This window comes from Piliocolobus tephrosceles, chromosome 8 (genome assembly GCF_002776525.5).
Source record: "Piliocolobus tephrosceles isolate RC106 chromosome 8, ASM277652v3, whole genome shotgun sequence".
NCBI lineage: Eukaryota > Metazoa > Chordata > Mammalia > Primates > Cercopithecidae > Piliocolobus > Piliocolobus tephrosceles.
Window position 1 is genome coordinate 122060427 of NC_045441.1, and position 21621 is coordinate 122082047.

The window sequence follows — 21621 nt, forward strand, 5'->3', positions numbered from 1 at the left end:
ATTCACAGATCCTTTACAATTTTCTTACTTTTAGCACCTCTCCTATTAATTTAGCCTATATACTTAGCCGTACTAATTAACTGTATCTAATCATGCCCTGTAATAAAGCTGGCTCAACTTCTTTTTAAACAAGATTCACTATTAAATAAACAATGGGTGCTTAGCTTGTACAAGAAAACCAAGTATGAATGTTGCTGAGGGAAACTTAGTTGAGAATCTGTTACTTGACTCTGGTGGTTCTAAACAAAAAATGTCAGGCCCACCTCCACCAAAAATCTTTTTTTTTTTTTTTTTTTTTTTTTCCTGAGACGGAGTCTCGCTCTGTTGCCCAGGCTGGAGTGCAGTGGCGTGATCTTGGCTCACTGAAACCTTTGACTCCCGGGTTCAAGTGATTCTCCTGCCTCAGCCTCCCAAATAGCTGGGACTACAGGCACGTGCCGATGGTGGATTTTAATGATGATGGTGATAGTACTGACACTGATATTAATATTTCTTTCCCAACAATCTTGGAACAAGGATGTACACAATGCGCAGTACTCATAGGCACTCTGTCACTCAAAACCAGGTTTTGGGATAATATATGAAGTTGGGCATTCTACTTAGGTTACGGATTGTGGATAAAATTGATATCATCATCATCATCATTATTCACCCTCTCCCCAGTCATGTAAAAGTAATGGATAAGAATATCACTTAGACAATAATTTGATTTATTTCAAAAGTTTGCTTGAGGAGTAGTAATTACACTGATGTTTAATTTTACATAAATAAGATATGCTGTTGCATAACAGCAGAAATTATCATGACTGGAGCAAAAGGACCTTCACCTAAATCTCAGAAAACCTGCAGAGTAAGGTTTAGCTTGAGACAAGCTGCCCACTAAGCAACCTGGAAGATGCATCTCTAGGTTACATGGCCATGTTTGACCTGCTGAAAATGCCTTCATTGTTCATTCAACAAATATTTACCAAGCACCTGCTAAGTGCCAAGCACTGGTCTAGGTACTAGCGATACAGCAGGGAACAGACAAGGTCTCTGCTTTTATAGAGTTTATGCAAACACTACAAGTCACAAGGGGACTGTGTGGTGATCGTGCCATTCTCTCCGAACTCCAGTTCTAAATGTTTTCTGAAGACAAATTAAATTACAGAGCACATGATTACTGACCATCATCAAACTTATTCTCCAGATACAAAAGCGCACTTTCTACCCTATGTAAGTAAACCTTACTGCTTCCTCACAAAATAACAGCAAGTCCTACAGATTCTTTCTAGAGGGTCACAGAAACCTTGAGGCTCTGATGGAACAGAAGATGTTGATATCTCTTTCACATGCTCCTTCAGCACCATATCTTGGCAACCCTTGCGGGAAGATTTGTAAAGATCCACAGGGGAAATTTATCCAATTTAATTACCTTCTTACTTCATTTCATAAAAGGGAAGAATATTCTGGTTCAGACCTTCCCTTGGTGGCATTCTGCTGAAACCTATGCCTGGTTCTTCAGGCAAGTATGTACAGCTCTTGGGTTAATGGGCATGGTGCTGAATCTTGACATGGGAAGATCAAGGAGAAACCCCACTACCCACTGCTCCCAATTCTGAGGAGGCTGGAATAACGCAAGATTGAGTCAATGGACACTTAAATACAAAATGAGATACCTACTATGGGCTACAGTTTCTCAAAGGCTCTTAGAGAGGGTGAGGATTAGGAAGAGAATTCAGAGTGAGAAAACACCCCACCCCAGCGCCTTTAGGACCCTGAGACAGCCTCTTCTCATCGGCCTACGCTTCTAGCACACAGTGCAAAGGGCGGCAATCCCAGGGTGCTTTCAGGTCCTCAGATGTCCTCAGATTAGGAATTCCATCAGTGAAATTCTATGGCTGCTATACCTTTACATCTCAGGATGCAAGCTAAGAAGGACTAAAAAAATGTAGGTACTAGCATTATTTAGGGCACAGAAATCTCAGGTGATATACTGGGATAAATTCACAGATATATCTCAGAAGGACGATTCCATGGTTTGGGTATAATGCTGAAACATATCATGCAGTATCCTCATCCTGGAGGCTCTAAGTGTACATAACTTCTGAGGAGGCCTGTAGAAAAGAAATCTGTTCAGCTTTGTGAAACCTAACATTCCTCAAAATTATTTGGCTATGGAACCCACCCCATTTCTGAACAAACACATCAATTTTTAAAAATTTATCCAAGGCTTAATATGTGCCAGCCATTATCACAGTGATCAAAGGGGAATGAGTTCTGGTCTTCAAAGGAATTACCTATTTAATGTTTATTTTCAGAAAGAACTACTTGAGGCAACCAATGTATTGGGGTCTTTATCTGATAATTTAACCTGATGGATCTCTCCAACCTACTAACTTTCCCTCCAAATCCCATGATCTTTAGATCTGGAAGGGACAAAGGCAGTACAAAGGTAGTGTTCTTCACAAAACACAGCCTCCATGGACCCATTGCACCATTGTGTCAACTGAAAGCTCCGTGCCAGATACCAATGGGCTTTTGCGCCATTTGTATGCATCATTATATCTTTGAATAGAGCCTGGCCTACTGTAGGAGATTAATAAATGTGTTTTTGAATGAGTGGTGAACGCCAAGGACTCCCTCTAGCTCCCAAAATTCTGATGAGAATGAACAAAGTTAAAATCCTATCTTAGTCTACACAGACAAATTGGATTTGGGTTCCCTTCATTAAATGCCGACCTTACTGTGCAAACCTGCTTTATATGCCAAATTCAGATGTGGGCACTTCTTATTTGATGATGTTATGAGCTAATATTATTTGCAAACGTTTTAATGACCAAATATATCTTTTTAACTGAAGCTAATGCGTTGAAACGTAATCCCTTACAGAGGCACAGCTGTCTCATGGTCTGAACATAAAACTGGGATTGAAGAGCACTTTCTAACACAAGCATTGCAATTTCCTTTAAAAAATTTAATATTCATGTACTTTAATTTTTCAGTCAGTAAAACAGGGAAATATGCATTGGCTGGTCTGCCTAAATGAAGTACATTTGAAATGTATAAATAAACAAGATGTCAAGAAGCAAAACAATCACTAACTTTGAAATTGGATGTGAAGAAAATTCAAAGGATTTAGCCAATTTCAATCTCATACGCAGGAAACATAATGATTTCCTGGCTGTAATATTCTTATCAATAGAAAGAAAGAAGCTCAAAGAAAGTAAAGTGAGTAAATAATTGTTTTTCAAATAAAACAGCCTGCTGAGCTTTCCCAAAATGTACAGAATCTTTAAAAGTGGAACTAATTTTCCCTGGATTTCACAATGCTTTATTTCTTACCTTGTCTTTACACAGTCAAGTGGCATATCATTTTTTAAAACCATCAGGGTAAACAGATTCTAATTATTTTATTGTGTAGCCTTTCAAAAGGTAAAGGAAATGTGGAGAGTTGAGAAACTATGCAACCCATATTGTCGGCATCTCAGCACTTATGATCATTACAAGCACTCACAAAAAAGCAATGCTGGGCTTTAAAGCTGAACTGTATATTATCTCTTTCTCAGAGCCCTGGGGCTATCACTGCAAAGCACAGTAGTCCATTCTAAGCTCTGAATAAAGAAAAGGAAGAGATCATTAAATTATAATTTCCATGCACAATTGGTACAAGTATTTCCTACCAACAGGATTAATATGAAAGCAAGATCCCAGAATAAAGCTGCTCAGCAGAGAGGATGGCAGTTTAGTGTCTTGTAGATTTGATTTCACTGAAAGCCCTGACACATCATAATAGTGAAATCCTATTTACTGTAGCAAGCAGGATGGATAATGCTATTTAATACCGCTGTACTGTGTGCCATCAACTCACAGCTTTGTACTCTATGTTCTCATCTTACCTTAAGGTTAATACTTCTTGACAGCCTACATGGTAAATACAGCCCCAAATTAAGTGCTGATCCCATGATTTGCAAATCTTTCCTCTAAAGTTAGACATAGAAACATAGAAAAACTGACTCCGATTAAGGGGATCATTTTACCTGGATGCACTTTTAACAGCTCACCCTAGAAAAAAAGTAAGTCTCATATCACTAAAGTCAGATTTAAAAAGCAGCTCAAGGTTACCTAAACCATATTTCCAATTGGAATTTCAGAGAGGTTAACAGAAAAGCCAATGCATTTTGAGGATTTGTTGAATAATGAATTAAGGATAAGACCCACATATCTACTATAATGTACTGATTTTTTTCCCCAGAGCACAAAGTAGGGGGGAAAAAATCTTGCTTGCTACTTTTGGAATATCTGCAATAATAAACTTCCTTTAGGAAACCAGGTAAAGAGTGTAAAATAGTTCCATCTTTGCACCTAAGTTATAAATGTGTCAATTATGTTAACAAAAGATATGCTGATACCGGGTATTATTAATTTTTCTACCGAACAATTAACATCTACGTGCATTTACTTAAACTATCATCACTTGTTGATGACAAAAAATTGAGAGTAACTCAATGTACACAATCCAAGCCACTTTAATAAAACCTCTGTTGCTTATGACGTTACAATTAAAAGTGGTATTAGCTTCTACTAACTTCAACATCCAAACCTGTGGACTATAGAACCTCATCTCTCGTTTCTGTAGCTCTCAGTAACTACAGAAACCACAGGGAATCTGCCCTGATCTCCACATGAATGAGGAAGCCAGTACAAAATTTCCCAAAGGAATAGTACATCTCTCTAGGTTGACAGTGCAAACTAGTATAACCTACGTAGGCACATCTACCAGGAAGTTACATTTTTAACTATTGTGTTAAATTTACTCTATCACATGGCAGGGCCAAAATGAGTTATCCACATGACCTAAAATCATTGGCAACTGTTTAGAAAGCATGTCCCGGGGGGAATGTCAAACGGTTTCTTAATCCCACAAACCAAGTTTAAGTAATCCATCTCCAAAAAAGGATTGTTTATATTTTAGTATCTCAGATGTCAGTGGTCTAATTGTGAATCCATCCTGTATTATTCCCTTGAAAAGGTTGATCCAGCTTCACTCACTGAAATATTTTACAATGACAGACTTCATCTGGTAGTAAAAAAACATAATAATTTCTTCCCGTAAGAAGCACACCGGGCTGACAATAACCTGTTCTGTTGTCATTTCTCGTTATTATCATTGTTGGCATTATTTTTTCCCCAAGCTTCACACAGAGGAGCACAGAAGCAAAGGTACTAAATGAGAAAGAAGAAGTCACGCAATCAAAAGCCAATTAATCACACAGATGAGCCCAACACTTTATGATGCAATAAAAGACATGTCATCTGGCATAAGTGAGAGACTTTTAAAAATTGCTCATTTGATGTAAGCATGACCTTAGAATTTAATTAGCAACTCTCTCCACAGGTGACAAACTAGTAATATACTTCTCTTCTTAGTGGCAATTTATTTTTCACCATTCTCTTTGTATTATTCTCTTTTGCTCAGCTTATATAATTCTCTCCCCATCTTAATTTTGTGGGATTTCCCGCAGTCTGCATGCAATTTGCTGCTGAAATCCAGATGTGTCTGAAAACTGAAAGCAATCCATGCCATGCTGGCATTTATGATTCACCAGATAAGTGATACAGGGGTGTCTAAGACAAAGTTTAAGCCTTCGTGGACCTTCTACTGGATGCCTGGGAAGGCAGTCATGAACAAGTTAACAAATAATGAGTAAACTAATTGTAGATCTGGAAGGGTGCTTTCAAATAAATAAATAGGTTGATATGACAGAGACAGGGTTCAGAAGTCTAGTTTCTGATAGTCATTAGGAAAATCTAAAACTTGTAAAGGAGTCAGAGACAGCTATTCAGAGGTGGGAAAGAACATCCCAGGGAACAACAAAGGCAAAGATCCTGACATGGGAGAGAATTTTGAAGGATGGTATACACTTAGCAGATCTTCAATATAGTAAGCATATGATGAATAATAGATAATATGTTTATAGACAAGGAGGCATCTATTGGACTATATGCCACGGAAAACTAGCCTAATAAAACAAGTCTTCCTTTTTTTTTTTTTTTACATACAGCACATAGAACAATATTTTAAGTGGCCAATCTTACAAACGTATCTTCATATTTAGGAATGCAAATAAATTGTAAATGCAGTGGGGGAGGTACAGGGAGGAGTTCTCAAAGCAAAAATGCATGCCACATCACTGGGTTATTCAACATTGTGTTATACCTAACTAAACTTTCTGATTTCCCTCAGCTCCTCAAGCCAAGAGGGCTTCAGGCTGAGCCAAACCCCATCATTCTCAGGAAAGCCAAGAGCAAAGTGGATTCCATAGAGCAAATCAATTCAAATTCATAATTGAGAAGTTATACATGCAAAACACATTATCGAACAGCTCAAATCTTCAACATGTCCTGGGGAGACAAGGCCCTTCATCCTGGAAGACCCCTGGGAGACTGTGGGTTCTGCCCTCTCTGACATGATAACCATGGTCCTTCCCCTCACTTCCCTCCCACAGGACCAACAGACGCCTGAAAAATACACATTCTCCTGAAGAACACGCAACGATCCAGACTCTGATGAAATAACTATCAAAACACTTTGTCAAAAGTTAAAAAAAAAAAAAAGAAAGTTTGCTTTCTTTCCAGAAGATGGAAAGAGATGAAAATATGGAAAGCAGAATTATCAAAGTATGAGCAAGTGAATGAAGACCTCAAGAAGAAATTTTTAAGCTGCTTTAATGACTACAAATTTCTTATTTCAATGTGAAAGAAGCGCAACTAGATATTAAAATAACTCTTAGGGGTATCATGCTGTAATCGCTAGGTAATAAGACCTTATTCACTCCTTGTTTGTCAAATTTTCCCAGGAAATGCCAAATTCCGGGGAGAAAATTATTCATGTTTGAATGCCTAACACTTTTAGGTTATGAGGTAGCATTAATTAAATTATAACGTCAGGACCTAAAAAGTTGTATTAGAAACTGGAAAGAGCTAACTTGAATGACCCAAAGAACTAACACTACAATCAGAGGATTTACATAATGAACATCTTCAACTTAGTACTAGACAGCAGCTAAATGCTTAAGCATGGAACATGGCTCAAATCCAGATCTATCATATTTTGGCTGTATGTTCTTAGGTGAATTACTTTAAGCCTTCACCTAAGCAATAGGGTGCACAGCCACACAGGGTTGTTGGTGAGTATAAAATGAGACAATCCATGCAAAGTGCCAATCACAATGTAAATGCTCAATAAATGTTATCACCAGCTATGTTAATGAGGATGCCATAAACAATAACAAAGTATTCAAAGTTAAACTTGACTTTCTCCCAGGATAGAATTAAATTATGAATTTAAATGGTTAGTGAAAAAAGATACTAAAATATTTGTGTGTATTTTAAAACCGTACACTAATTGCATAAACACGACTTCATAGTATAAGCTTAGAAAATCTAGAATTCATTCACTGTGCTACTTGTAGAAAATACAGAAATATGCAAGTTATGGAACCTCAAAAACCAAAGGAAAAAAATAGAAAATACAGAAATAAGAAAATGAGCTCTGTGTCCTCAGGACTGTACAAGATAAACACACACAACTAATCACAAATATTATAAACAAAATGTGGCTATCATAAAGAGGTATAAAACATTATGGACATATTTGTCAATTATACCACAAACAAAAATAAAGTTGGGAAAAAAATTAAAAATAAAGTTGGGAAGACAAAAAAAAAAAAAAAAAAAAAAACAGAATTCCTTGAGAGACTTGGAGACTACTTCTTAGAAACACTTAAGAACCTTCTCTTTGAAAGCTGTTCTCAGCTTCCTCTCATCAAATCACCAACCAGGAATTAATACTATCTATGTCTCTTATACCAATACTCAGGAATTAATACTCTCTAAGTATCTTTCAATTAGGCAAAACGCCTGAATGTGATATCTCTAATGTTCACAGAGATGCCACTGATAACTTAGCAACATTTGGCTATGAAATAAGGACTTAAAAAATCTTTTCAAATGGCTTTGACCTTCTCTCTCAGTAAAGTGTCGCTGCTTTTGAAAACTGGTTTTAAAGAGGGTGAAATCAGTGTCCAGTTAAATTACACTTATTACTCCTAACAAGTTAGTGAAAGAAGAAAATTATCTCAGACTCCTGGGTGCAGTGGCCAATATAAACACCTGGGTGGAGGGGGTTCCATTCACACATGGGAATTATCTAATTAACAAGGAGTTTATTAAAATAGATCCAAGAAGCAAATCAAGCTGTATTACAGAACTAAATGTACTTCACATGTTTAGCGCACTTTGATTTATACTCTCAAAAGAAATTTGCATCAAGCCAATATAAATGAATAGTTCAAGTCATCAAAAAGTGATAACGTGTACAATTGCTGTGTTAGTTAATCTAGTTGCTGTGCAGATGGTAAGGTTATCTTAGGAATCTCCCTCAGAATGATTCTGCAAAGGACTCATTGATGCTACACCCCGCTCCATTAATGATACACCATCTGGTATCTACTTTATAGTTTCATCACTTCATTTGGTTAAAAGAGGAAAGATATGTGCTTATGTCCACTTTTAAACCACAGGCAACCTTGATTTCCTAGTAAGTTAGATGATTCTCCAAGTTATATTAATACTAGAATCATTATTTCTTACAATACAAATTAATGGATTCAGCATTTTTATACTGTCTAATACAAAAGTGTATGCAGAATTCCCAATAGAAACAGTTAGACTTTGTAATTTTCACTGCCATCGTAATACAAAAGAAAATCCCTTTACAATCTTTTGCATTATGCCTAGAAAATGCTTCATCATTAGAGACCTAAATGTCTCTCACACATTCCTGGAAGAAATCCAAAGTGACAAAATTCAACTTGGGTACTTTGAGAATGACAGTGACAAACAAAAACAGGACTGTACAGAAATGGGCAAAAGACACAAGGAAGTTGAATAATATTAATTTTATGATTATCATTATCTTATACACAATGGAAAGTAAGCAGATATTCTTTCATTGCAACAGCTGATATTTGTCAAGCTCTTTCCAGCTTTCAAGGGGCTTGTACACACTCATCTGATCTACCCCCCATCACCATGAAGATGAGCAAGGAACAGAGTATATCCCCATTTTGCAGATAAAGAACCAGACACCACAAGATGACAAAAGCATGCCTTCTGACTCCTTGTCTAACATTCTTTCTATCACATATTACTTACTGTGGAGTTATTGAGTATTAAGTAACAGTAGTGTACATATTCCACCTTAGCATTCTAAGCTTACTGGTGCGTCTCAGATTTCAGTTTCAACTGCAGGCTAACTACTTTCCAGCCTGATCTTCAAAAAGGAAAACAATATATTCTGCATATATATAATTTGATCTTATCATATCGTGTCTATCTAATCTTCTACCACTTGTTCTACTTCATGCCAAAATGCCTAACAGTTTATTTGTTGAGAAGTTGTTGAGCAGGTAAGTTCAATCTGCCAGAAACAAATCCTCTCAGACACTTGTGCCAATCAAATTGGTGAGTCTATGAGAAATGGGAGAATATTTGTCAGTGCCTTTTCTTGAACCTGACAATAATTAAAGGCAAGTTTATAAGGTACCTAACATAGTAAAACCTGACGGCAAAGAAAACTGTCATTGGGTGAGGAAAAGCAGGTGCCAGGTACATCATCTCAAAAACTTTCACTTGCACTCATTTAACATTTACTAACTCTGAAATGGTTTGGCTCTGTGTCCCCACCCAAATCTCATCTCGAATTGTAATGCCCACATGCTGAGGTAGGGACCTGGTGGGAGGTAACTGGATCATGGGTGTGGTTTCCCCAGGCCGTTCTTGTGGAAAGTGAGAGAGTTCTCAGATCTGATGGTTTAAAAGTAGTTTCCCCTGCACACGCTCTTTCTCCTGCCACTGTGTGAAAAAGGTGCCTGCTTCCCTTTCACCTCCTGCCATAATTGTAAGTTTCCTGAGGCCTCCCTAGCCACGGAGAACTGTGAGTCAATTAAACTTCTTCCCTTCATAAATTACCCAGTCTCAAACAGCTCATTATAGCAGTGAGAAAACAGACTAACACAAACTCTAAGCCATGTACAATGCTCTAGGTATAGAAGTAAAACAATTAGTGAGTGAATAGTTACTCTGCGCTACACACTATTACAGGTGCTTTATGAGTATTGGCTCATTTAACAAATTAGTGAGGTGAGCACTATTAAATCATCACTTAATATATGAAACAAATGAGAGGTAAAATAAGCTGCTCCACATTACACAGCAGGGAAATGCCAGGTCAGAAATTTGAATCCAAGGCATCTGACATCAAAGGCTTGTGCTCTAAATCCGAGTTCTGCCCACAACCAGGGGGCCAAATCAGGCCCAGTTCCTGTTTTTGGTTTTACATTTTTAAATGGTTGAAAAAAAATTTAAGCAAAATTTTGTGATGTGTGAAAACCATACGAACTTCATACTTCAGGGTCCCTCAATTAGAACAGGGCCACACTCAATCATTTACAGGTGGCTTTCTCTGATTCCACATTACAAAGGCAGAGTTGGGTAGCTGCACAGAAACCAAATGTGGTGTGCAAAGCCTACAATATTTACTATTTGGCCCTTTACAGGAAAAATTCCTGACATTCTCTAAACCATTCCATTTTATGCCTATTCAACATCTCTACTTCAATGTCTGAAGTGTCCCAAGCTTCACATATCCATAATGAAACTCCTGATTTCCTCTACCACCAACATCCCAATCCATATCTTAAGAATCTTCCCCTGTGGAAAAAATCTTCTAGTTATAAAAGCCATAAACCTAGAGTTTGAGTCTTTTCTTTCTTCACTCACGTTCAAAGCCATCAGCAAATCTGGTCAGCTCTACCTTTAAAATACTGAACCACATTTCATTACTTCCCCTGCTGGCACTCAGACGCACACCAGTCATTCCTTTTCCGAATTACTGCCATAATTTCTTACTAATTCTCTGTTGCTTCAACTCTTGCCCAAGACAGCATCCAGAGGGCTTGTCTGTTCCCAAATCCCCCAGCCTTCCCAAACATGCCAAGTTCACGCCTGCTTCATGGTTTTGGCAATGGTTTGCTTCCCTATTACCATAGGCCTCTTCCCAAATGTCATCTCAACAGAGAGAGAGATCTTCCCTCTCTACCCAACTCCATGCCTAAACCCCAGCCCTGGGACTCTCTTTTCTCATTTTATTCCTCTCGAAATTATCATAACCTGCCATACAATATGTATTCTGGTTTTCAATTGAATTTAAGCTCCAGGAAGACAGATGTTTACCTCATTTTCTTCACTAGTACAAAGCTGCTGGCACAAGACCAGGGCCAAACATATATTAGGTGCTTAAGTAAATATCTGCTAAATGAATGAGAAAATGCTCCCTACATTAAAGAGGTACTCAGTTCGGTAACATACGGAGACAGCAAACACATTTAACACACACATAACTGTACTGAGTGAGGGTTAATACTGTATTTCTTATTTTCTTATCAAATAACATTTTCAACATATAAAATTTTGAGAGTTTCATTCAAAAAGAAAAAGAGAGCTCAATCTGCAACCTCATGGTCTATTAATCTAGATAACCAATCTACTTTATTGAAGAGGGCACTGATAAGGTGCTCAAACTCTCACTCTTAAACTCACTGCCTTCTTTTGTCCATCTCTGTCCAATGCTAGACCCATGCTGACTTGACACCCTATCTCTTTTTCCTTTCTCCTAACTCATGTTTAACTTCTACTATTCAGCTCCTATCCGCCTCTCCTGAAGGAGACATTCATTTCTTAACTACAAATGCAGTGAAACTGAGTTTTCAGAAAGAAGATATACCCTGCCAGGCACCAGTGGCTTATGCCTGTAATCCCAGCACTTTGGGAGGCTGAGGCAGGCAGATCACTTGAGGCCAGGAGTTCGAGACCAGCGTGGCCAACATGGTGAAACCCTATCTCTAATAAAAATACAAAACTTAGCCAGGCATGGTGGTGCACACCTGTAATCCCAGCTCTCAGGAGGCTAAGGCATGAGAATCTCTTGAACTCGGTAGGCAGAAGTTGCAGTGAACCAAGATCACACCACTGCACTCCAGGCTAGGTGACAGAGTGAGATTCCATCTCAAAAAGAAAAAAGCAAAAAAAAAAAAAAAAAAAGATAAAAGAAAATAAATATATCCTTTAAAACACTACCATTTTTAAGAGTGTACTAAAGTTTAGTCAACATTTGGGGGAGATAAGAGTAGGAGTGTACTGTCTGACCTGGAGGCAACGTAGATTCTAAACATATAAAAAAGTATTTGCATTTGGTAGGTCCCAAAGTGGTAAAATGCATCAGTGAACAAATAATGCAACCATTCCAAAGTGACCAAAGAAAAAATGACATTGTTACAGAGGATGAACTACCTACCTGCCTGCTTTGCTTCTTCACTTCCTGGTCACTTTACAACTAGGAAAAGCAGTTGAAGTTCTAATTAATTAATTTTTAAATAAATATACAAGAAAGCAGCAGATGTGGTAATAGAATCAATGACAAAAAATAGTCATACCCTCTCCTCCAGTCTAGCCAGCTGTTCTTTGTAGAATGCATCCTGCTTCTTTAGCACTCGGTCTTTCTCTTCCAGCTGCCTAGCCTAAAAAAAGAAATGAGGAATATACTATATCAAGAAAAAGCAGCAACAGCAAAGCAAAAGTCAAGAATAAATTGCATTAGAAATAAGAATACAAATCTGAAGATTTTTGCAATCTATTAGGTCTCTGCCATAGAAAAACATTAAGATGATGATTGCTGCATTTAAATGTAAAGAATAAGTCCGCATTGTATTTTTCACTGTAACAGCTGTGTCCTATTTTGTCCAAATATATTTGGAAACGTCCGAATACAGCACATAACAGACTCTTATTTAACTTCCCTATCGAAGAGTAATTTCAAGGATTAATATTTTGTACAACAAAACTTTAATTTTATCCTGGGCATAAGATACATGGCTCTTAACCTTTTTTGAACAAAAAAGTAATGCCTAAATAACATTTTGCACATAAATCTTGTTTAAGAACAGTTAATTACCTGCAAATAAATACATACATTGTTCTATTTCCCTTTATGTAAAGAATTAATTGTTATGGAAGAGTGGAAACAAAAACTACTTATATTTGTTTATTTCAATAATTCAAAATAATAATAATAAATAACAATATTTTAAAAACTTTAGTTATTGCACTTTCAATTCACAAGATTTTTTAAAATAAAATCTAAACAAGTAAAATATTTTTGGTTCTTTAAAAAATGATGAAGATGGCTACTTATGGATATTTTTCAAGATTTGTAAAAAAAAAATGTATTTCTTAAATTAAGGTTGGTATCTTGAATATTATGTTTAATTGGCCTTTATCTCTGAGGGATGAGACTTTCCTATATCACTCTGAGTTAGATTTTGTTTTCAACATATTTTTTGCTCAGTGAATGCTGAATATATGCCTGACTACAACTTATAAGAAAGTGTGTGTGTGTATATACATCTATATATAGTATATATAGATATATAGGTATATATGTGTGTGTATCTTTTAATTTATATAAACAAAGTATATATATTACTTTTAATATGTAAAGTGTGTATATATATTTTTTAATTGTATGCATCCAGCCATCCATTAACAAGTATATATTTAGGCATTCCCATCCTTGTGCTACTTCACCAAAATTCTTTCGCTAAATGACCAAGTATTGCCTATTTCAGATGTTAAGGTGCCTGTCTACTCGACTATCTCCTTAGTTTAGGTGAACTACTTGCACATTTATAGGTTGCTGTTTTGCTACTTACTTTGTCTTCAATATCCTGCAGCATGTTAAAAATAAAATAAACAGTTATTTAACAACGTAAGTACTGTTTTTTCCTAATTTCACACACATACAAAATCTGACGGATAATATTTAAAATGCAAGTCAAAGAAGGTAATGGGGAAAAAATATAAAGGAAATGCTTAACTTGAGACACATTTTAATGTCACTATGCTGTTACAGTTTGAATAGAAGATTCAAAGAAAAGTACATGCTGCTTGGAAGCATATGAATAAACAAAAACAAACACAACGTTAAGATTAGATTAAAGTACACCCATATACAAGTATATAATCTATGGCTCCCTGGTACAGAACAGTAAAAATTTCATTAGACTGTTAGGAATATGAAACAAAAAGTAAACAAATTGCAAATCTAATATACATGACTACATAATCTAAAGAGAAAAGACCTCTCTAAATTCAACATAAAAACCCAAAATATAAGTAAAGAAAATGAAAAAGAATAGACTCATAAGAAACTCCATAAAACAAAAGCACTATAAAATCCAAAGAAGCAGCAAGTAACAAAAAGAGGAAAAGAAATCCCAACATATAACTGGAACAGTTAACGTTATTAACATACAGAGAACTTAAAAAAGAAGCCTCATCCCCCACTCCTGTCCCCGCCAAAAAAAAAAAAAAAAAGCAAGAAATATACACAAACAATATAAACTAGAAATTAACACACAAAAAATATGAATAATAAACACATGAAAAAAATCCAACCCCACAGTAAATCAGATAGTACAAATTAAGGTAATACGGTGTCTAATATTATTCATTCACCAACTAACAAAAATGTAAAATAAAAATGCTCAATATTGGCAAGGATATAAGAAAACAGGCTCTCCTATACACTGCTGGTCAGAATATAAATTGGTATACCCATTTTATAAATCAACCAGATAAAATTAACAAGTCTTTAAAACGTACATATGCACTGAGACCTAAAAACGCTACTTACAGTACTTTTCTTAAGTACTATATGCAAAGATGTTCATGATAGGGCTTTTTAGACTTCATTACAAGGTTGCTTAGAATTGCAGAGAAACAAAAACAAACCAATCCAATGGCTAAATGAAACATGTTCTCAGAGTATGCCACGTAAAAAAGAAAAAAGCTATATAAACCAAGAGGCAGTATAACCTCTTTTTTTGTAGGGAAGACAAAGAGAAAAAACAAAAACAAAAGACCAAAAAAAAAAAGGATATTTTACAAAATGTCAACAGAGGTTACAGCAGAATGGTAGACTTATGGGCGGTATCTATTTTCTTATTTTTGCCTCTTTATATGTTCAGAATGAAAAACAAACATACTTAATATTAATAGTCAAGGGGCAAAAGGAAGAAATTTTTTAAGGTGAGGAAATGAATGGGTTTCTTGATTGTGGTGGTGGTTACATAATTATATGCACTTGTCAAAACTCATAGAATTGTATATCAGAAAGAATGAATTTAACTACATAAATTTAAAAAATGAATATAAATTAAACATACTAAAATTTATAATAATAACTATAAATGTGTGAATGTATGTATAAATCATTATTACCATTAATTTTCTTATGTGGCCAATTTGACTTCCAGGCATTCAATCCTAGCAAATATTAAAACAAAAGAGTATTTACATCTAAGAAAATGCAACGAGCATTATTTAAAGCAACAACTAAGAGTGAACAATAGAGGTTTGGGTAAACAAGAATCTGGCAATGGGATACTGATTATAAAGATTTTGATCCAGCCATATAATCAAACAGTAAGAGTCCTTGAAAGCTGATATCTTAATAGAAAATTAATTTTTTAAAACTGAAAATGTTAAGTGAGAAAAAAACACGTCATAAAATAGCGTGTGCCCTAAGCTCCTAATTTTGCATGAGAAATGGGGGAGGGAGGAGCAGAAGGGAGGGACAGAGAAGATGGAGTACTTGTTTATATCGACAGGGAAAAAAGTGTAAAGTACGGTAAGATGTTATAGTAGTTACGACATACATAGCGGGATATATTATTTGGACTGTTTCTTATTTTCTATAATGAACAGTTATTACTTCTGTAATCAGAAAAAAAATCTTTTAAACATCAATATTACACACGTTTACACTTGACTATGAGATGGAAATAAAGCATTGAGGGCATCTAAAAGAGTGAACTATTAAATAATTATATTAACAATTCAAAAAATTTGTTTTAACAACTTGACAGTTATAGATAGCATGGAAATTGTATTGCCTACTAAATCCTGAATGTATCAGCACCTGGTTTTCTCCCCCATTCAATATATGGCATTATCTACACTGGATATTAAAACACTCATACTAGGTAATGCTCCTTTTGTTCACAGAGTGAGATTTTTTTAAAATGCAAAGAAATCATAATGGATATTCTGTTATCATTATTTAGAAAAAACTAAGAGAATTCAACACTTGAGCCTACTGAGGACACTGCATCAATCAACAAATTTAATTTTGAAGAGCTGATTACAACTTAAATAAAGGATGTACAGATATATGCTCACTCACTTTTCTAAGACATGATCCTTGAAAAAGTTTAAAATAACATGTCCAAAGCTCAGATGCGTACACTAAAGACCAAAGAGGGGAATATTTCCTAAGACCCAACACCACCAAATTATAGGCCAGCAGCACACATCTTTCCCTGGACTGCAAACAGAATCAATAGTTTGAGATCCACTGGGAAGAATAACAAAGCAAGAAACATGGCCACAACACTTTAACAGCACATTGCTTTGAAACAGTTAATATGATGCTAGGAGGAAAAGTCACACGATATGAATTCTGAAACTTAAATAAGCCTAGAATACATTGACTAAGCTAATAGCTGCTGAGGATGGGGAGTCACATTCAACTTTAAAAAAGTAGTAAACCTACTGCAAGGAAATAAAACTCCGTAGAGCTCTCTAACAGAGAATCATTGTAAATGAACAAATAAAAACAAGGAGGATTACAACATTATTTATTGATATAGAACCATATCTTGGGAAAAAAATAATATAAAACATTTTCCCCCATCCACTATTTGCTATTCCTAGAAGAAATATGTATAGAATGGCTTTCAGATCTTGCCAGATTTGGGATAATGTGACTGGACTTGAAAATGTGACACAACGTACATAAGTGGATCATTATGGAAAACTAGAGTATCCCATAATGCCAGAACACAAAGAAAATATGGAAATCAAGTTCAAGGAACCCAACACGAACATTCTGATGTCTTAAGTTGGTGTTGATAGCTAGATTAAAAGTGAAGTACATAAGTTTACTTCCTTAAAGACTTGTCTCTTTTCAGAATGGACTTGAAGGTGCTTTACAACAAGGGGTATAATCAAGTTTATACAAAAGAAAACTGGGATTATGAATATAACATACTGTGCTGATAGGAACTTTACCTTCCCATGAATAGTCCAGGCTAAATCTTCATAGCACAAACTTTTCGGCATTACTACACCCTTTTAACCCCGGTTGCTCCCGGGGACTCAGGTGCGGCATCAACTGCACGGCACTGGGAACTCGGTGACATCACAATCACTTAGCACAGATAATGAAATGTTACTTTGTATATCAAGCACAAGGCACGTTAAGGAAAGGTTCTGTGCTATGGGAAAGCTTGTATATTTTAAATGACAAAGTTCCCTGAAATGTCAGTATTCAATTTTTTTTTTTTTTTTTTTTTGAGACGGAGTCTCGCTCTGTCGCCCAGGCTGGAGTGCAGTGGCCGGATCTCAGTTCACTGCAAACTCCGCCTCCCGGGTTTACGCCATTCTCCTGCCTCAGCCTCCCGAGTAGCTGGGACTACAGGCGCCCATCACCTCGCCCGGTCAGATTTTTGTACTTTTTAGTAGAGACGGGGTTTCACCGTGTTAGCCAGGATGGTCTTGATCTCCTGACCTCGTGATCCGCCCCTCTCTGCCTCCCAAAGTGCTGGGATTACAGGCTTGAGCCAATGCGCCTGGCCAGTATTCAATTTTTAATAGCTCAGTGTAAAAAACAAAGCAGGTACCTACTCAACTTTCCATGAGATAACACTATGAAGCCAGAGATTACTAAGATTTAGAAAAGAAAACAACGCTCTAACAACATAAACAGGACATCCCTATAATTATATATCCTTTTATTCTAAATCTTTTAACAATCTGAAGCATACATATAAAGAACTGAGAAAGATTAATCTTTCACTATGATATGGATAATCTACAGTAGGCAAAATCTATTTTACAACTCACATAGGCAGATGAGCAAATAAGAGTAGGAAAAAGACCTTTATTTATTGTCAAAACTACATATGAGGTGCAATATATACGAACCTAATAAAATTATATGCTGACATAAAACAGAAAAAGAACTGAAGTATCAAAGGAGGCTGAACCATAAACTTGTAAGGTAATATTGCATTTAGAAGCTGTAAAACATGATCACTGTATCAATTAGCCATAACAGAATAATTAAAGTAGCCATGTATTCAATTAATTGAATTCTAGACTTTCGTTAGGAGAAATTACATAGGGTTCACTGAGTCTTTACCAAGTGGCATTAATAAACAAAGATTTATACTTCCAGCACTGTTTTCCAAACCATACCAGAGAGTGACCTTCAGTAGGGTAACTCATCTAGGTGAACTTAAAGGATGTCCAACCTATTATACTTTTCAATGAGGCATAAGCATCAGCTATAAGCAGACCCCAGCTTGAAATGTTAAACTGCACTGATGTCCACTAATGCTATAACACCTAATGTAAGGTGAACACAGACCAGGGAGATGAAAGACAAAAGTCCATTCTTCCAATATACTTCCTTATCTGAAGTCTGGAACTCAAACCCAAGCATCCAGGATTAGATCAGGGCAGTTGGTGTTGGCGTTTGTTTTGTCTTCCCCTTTTCAGAGTTTCAAGAGCCCTGATGGATATTTTAAACTTTTTCATACTAATAACATACTGAAAGGTATGATATGGTTTGGCTCTGTGTCCCCACCCAAATCTTATCTTGATCTTTAATCCCCATAATCCTCACATGTGGAGGGACGGACCAAATGGGAGGTGACTGGATCATGGGGGAGGATCCCCCTGCTATTCTTGTGATAGCCAGTGGGTGCTCACAAGATCTGATGGTTTTATAAGTGTTTAATGGTTCCTCCTTCACACGCTCTTTCACTCTCCGGCTGCCTTGTGAAAACAGTTCCTGCTTTCCCTTTGCCTTCCACCATGATTGTAAGTTTCCTGAGGCCTTCCCAGGAAGCACAACTGTGAGTTAATTAAATCTCTTTCCTTCATAAATTACCTACTCTCAGGTAGTATCTTTATAGCAGTGTGAAAATGAAATAATACAGTTAACTGGTACCAAGGTAGTGGGGCACTGCTATAAAGATACAGAAAATGTGGAAGCAAGTTTGTAACTGGGTAATGGACAGAGGTTGGGACAATTTGGAGATCTCAGAAGATGACAGGAAGATATGGGAAAGTTTGGAACTTCTGAAAGACTTGTTGAACAGTTTTGACCAAAATGCTGATAGTGATACGGACAATGAAGTCCAGGTTGAGGTGGTCTCAAGATAGAGATGAGGAACATACTGGGAACTGGAGCAAAGGTGACACTTGCTATGGTTTAGCAAAGACACTGGTGGCATTTTGCCCCTGCCCTAGAGAACTGTGAAACTTTGAACCTGAGAGAGATATGAAATTGGAACTTATGTTTAAAAGGGAAGCATGGCATAAAAGTTTGGAAAATTGGCAGCCTGACCATGCAGTAGAAAATAAATTCAAGCCAGCTGAAAAGATTTGTAAGAGTAACAAGGAGCTGAATGTTAATCAAAAAGACAATGGGCAAAATGTCTCCAGGGCATGTCAGAGGCCTTCACAGCTGCCCCTCCCCTCATAGGCCCAGAGGCCTAGGAGGGAAAAACGGTTGCCTGGACCAGACCCAGGGCCCTGTTACTGTGTGCAGCCTCAGGACTTGGTTCCCTGAGTCTCAGCAGCTCCAGCTCTAGCTATGGCTAAAAGGGGCCAAGGTACAGCTCAGGCCATTGCTTCAGAGGGTGCAAGTCCCAAGCCTTAGTGGCTTTCATGTGATGTTGGGCCTGCAAGTGCACAGAGGTCAATAACTTAGGTTTGGGAACCTCCACCTAGATTTCAGAGGATGTATGGAAAGCCTGGATATCCAGGCAGAAGTCTGCTGCAGCAGCAAAGCCCTCATGGAGAACCTCTGTTCGGACAGTGCAGAAGGGAAACGCAGGGTTGGAGGCCCCATGCAGAGTCCCTACTGGGGCACTGCCTAGTGAACCTGTGAGAAGAGGGCCACCGTCCTCTAGACCCCAGAATGGTAGATCCACTGACAGCTTGCACAGTATACCTGGAAACACCACAGGCACTCAATGCCAGTCCATGACAGCAGCATGGGGGGCAGTAGCTGCAAAAACACAGAGGCGAAGCTATCTAAGGCCATGGAAGCCCACCTCTTGCATGGCATGAGACATGAGACCTAGACATGAGACATGAGACATGAGACATGGAGTCAAAGGAGATTTTTTTAGAGCTTTAAGACTTCATGGCTGCCCTGCTGGATTTTGGACTTGCATGGGACCTGTAGCCCCTTTATTTTGGCCAATTTCTGCTATTTGGAATGAGAGCACTTACTCAATGCCAGTACCCCCACTGTATCTTGGAGGTAACTAACTTGCTTTTGATTTTACAGGCCCCTACATAGAAGGGACTTTCCTTGCCTCAAATGAGACTTTGGACTTGGACTTTTGGGTTAAAGCTGGAATGAGTTAAGACTCTTGGGGACTGTGGGGAAGGCCTGATTAGTTTTGAAATGTAAAAAGAACCTTAGATTTGGCAGGGGCCAGGGTGGAATGATATGGTTTGGCTCTGTGTCCCTACCCAAATTTCATCTCAAACTGTAATCTCTATAATCCCCACATGTCGAGGGACAGAACTGGTAGGAAGTGACTGGATCATGGGGGCTGTTTCCCCCGAGCAGTTCCAGTGATTATGAGCGAGCTCGCATGAGGTCTGATGGCTTTATAAAGGTCTGAAGGTTTCTCTTTCACAGGCTCTTACTCTCTCCTGCCACCTTGTAAAAAACGTGCTTGCTTCCCCTTTGCCTTCTGCCATGATTGTAAGATTCCTGAGGCCTCCTCAGCCATGTGAAATTGTGAGTCAATTAAACCTCTTTCCTTTATAAACTACCCAGTCTCAGGTATTTCTTTATAGCAGTGTGAACATGGACTAATGCAAAGGTATATCTGCTATTCTCTTAAATAAGAATGGAGAGCCAAAAATGAATGATTTTTGAAATTAAAAAGTAAAGCTGACATTGAATAAAGAGAGGAGGTTGTTGGAGTACACAAATTTTGAATAGAAAGTGATCTGGTGGTGTTTTGCTTTAAATTATCCCAGAAGTTCTCTCATAACTTTTATGTATATCATAGTGCCTAACAAAAGAAGCAAAATGCAGTGCTGGATGAAATTAGAACCAATTTTATAAACTTTCTTCTACAGCTTGAGAGAGAGAGGGGACAATTGTTAACTACATATTTACTCCTCCAGTTTTCTAGTTTTATTTCATAATTTGGAAGTTATTTGCACTATGACAGAGTAAGAAACTCAGTGAGGAGACAGAAGACTTGGGTGCCCATGTCCACTCTGTGGAATCACCACATCACCATGCACTGATCCAGCCCAGCACCCATGTTCCAAAACCACCTTGGACATTACTTCCAGAGTCTTTGCCAAGTCATACCCTAGCTGTTTCTCCTACTTTTGCAGCTAACAAAACCCTTCAGT

At 37.3% G+C, this 21621-nt stretch overlaps 1 protein-coding gene across 2 annotated transcripts in view; it reads right to left on the reverse strand.

The window, feature by feature from the left end:
- The window catches only part of CHCHD3 (coiled-coil-helix-coiled-coil-helix domain containing 3), a 292241-nt gene that overhangs the window by 86582 nt on the left and 184038 nt on the right, over positions 1–21621 (reverse strand). For both annotated transcript variants that reach the window (XM_023207831.2, XM_023207830.2), the window contains exon 5: positions 12537–12620. In XM_023207831.2, coding sequence (XP_023063599.1) covers positions 12537–12620 — 84 coding nt within the window. The remainder of the gene's footprint in view (positions 1–12536; positions 12621–21621) is intronic.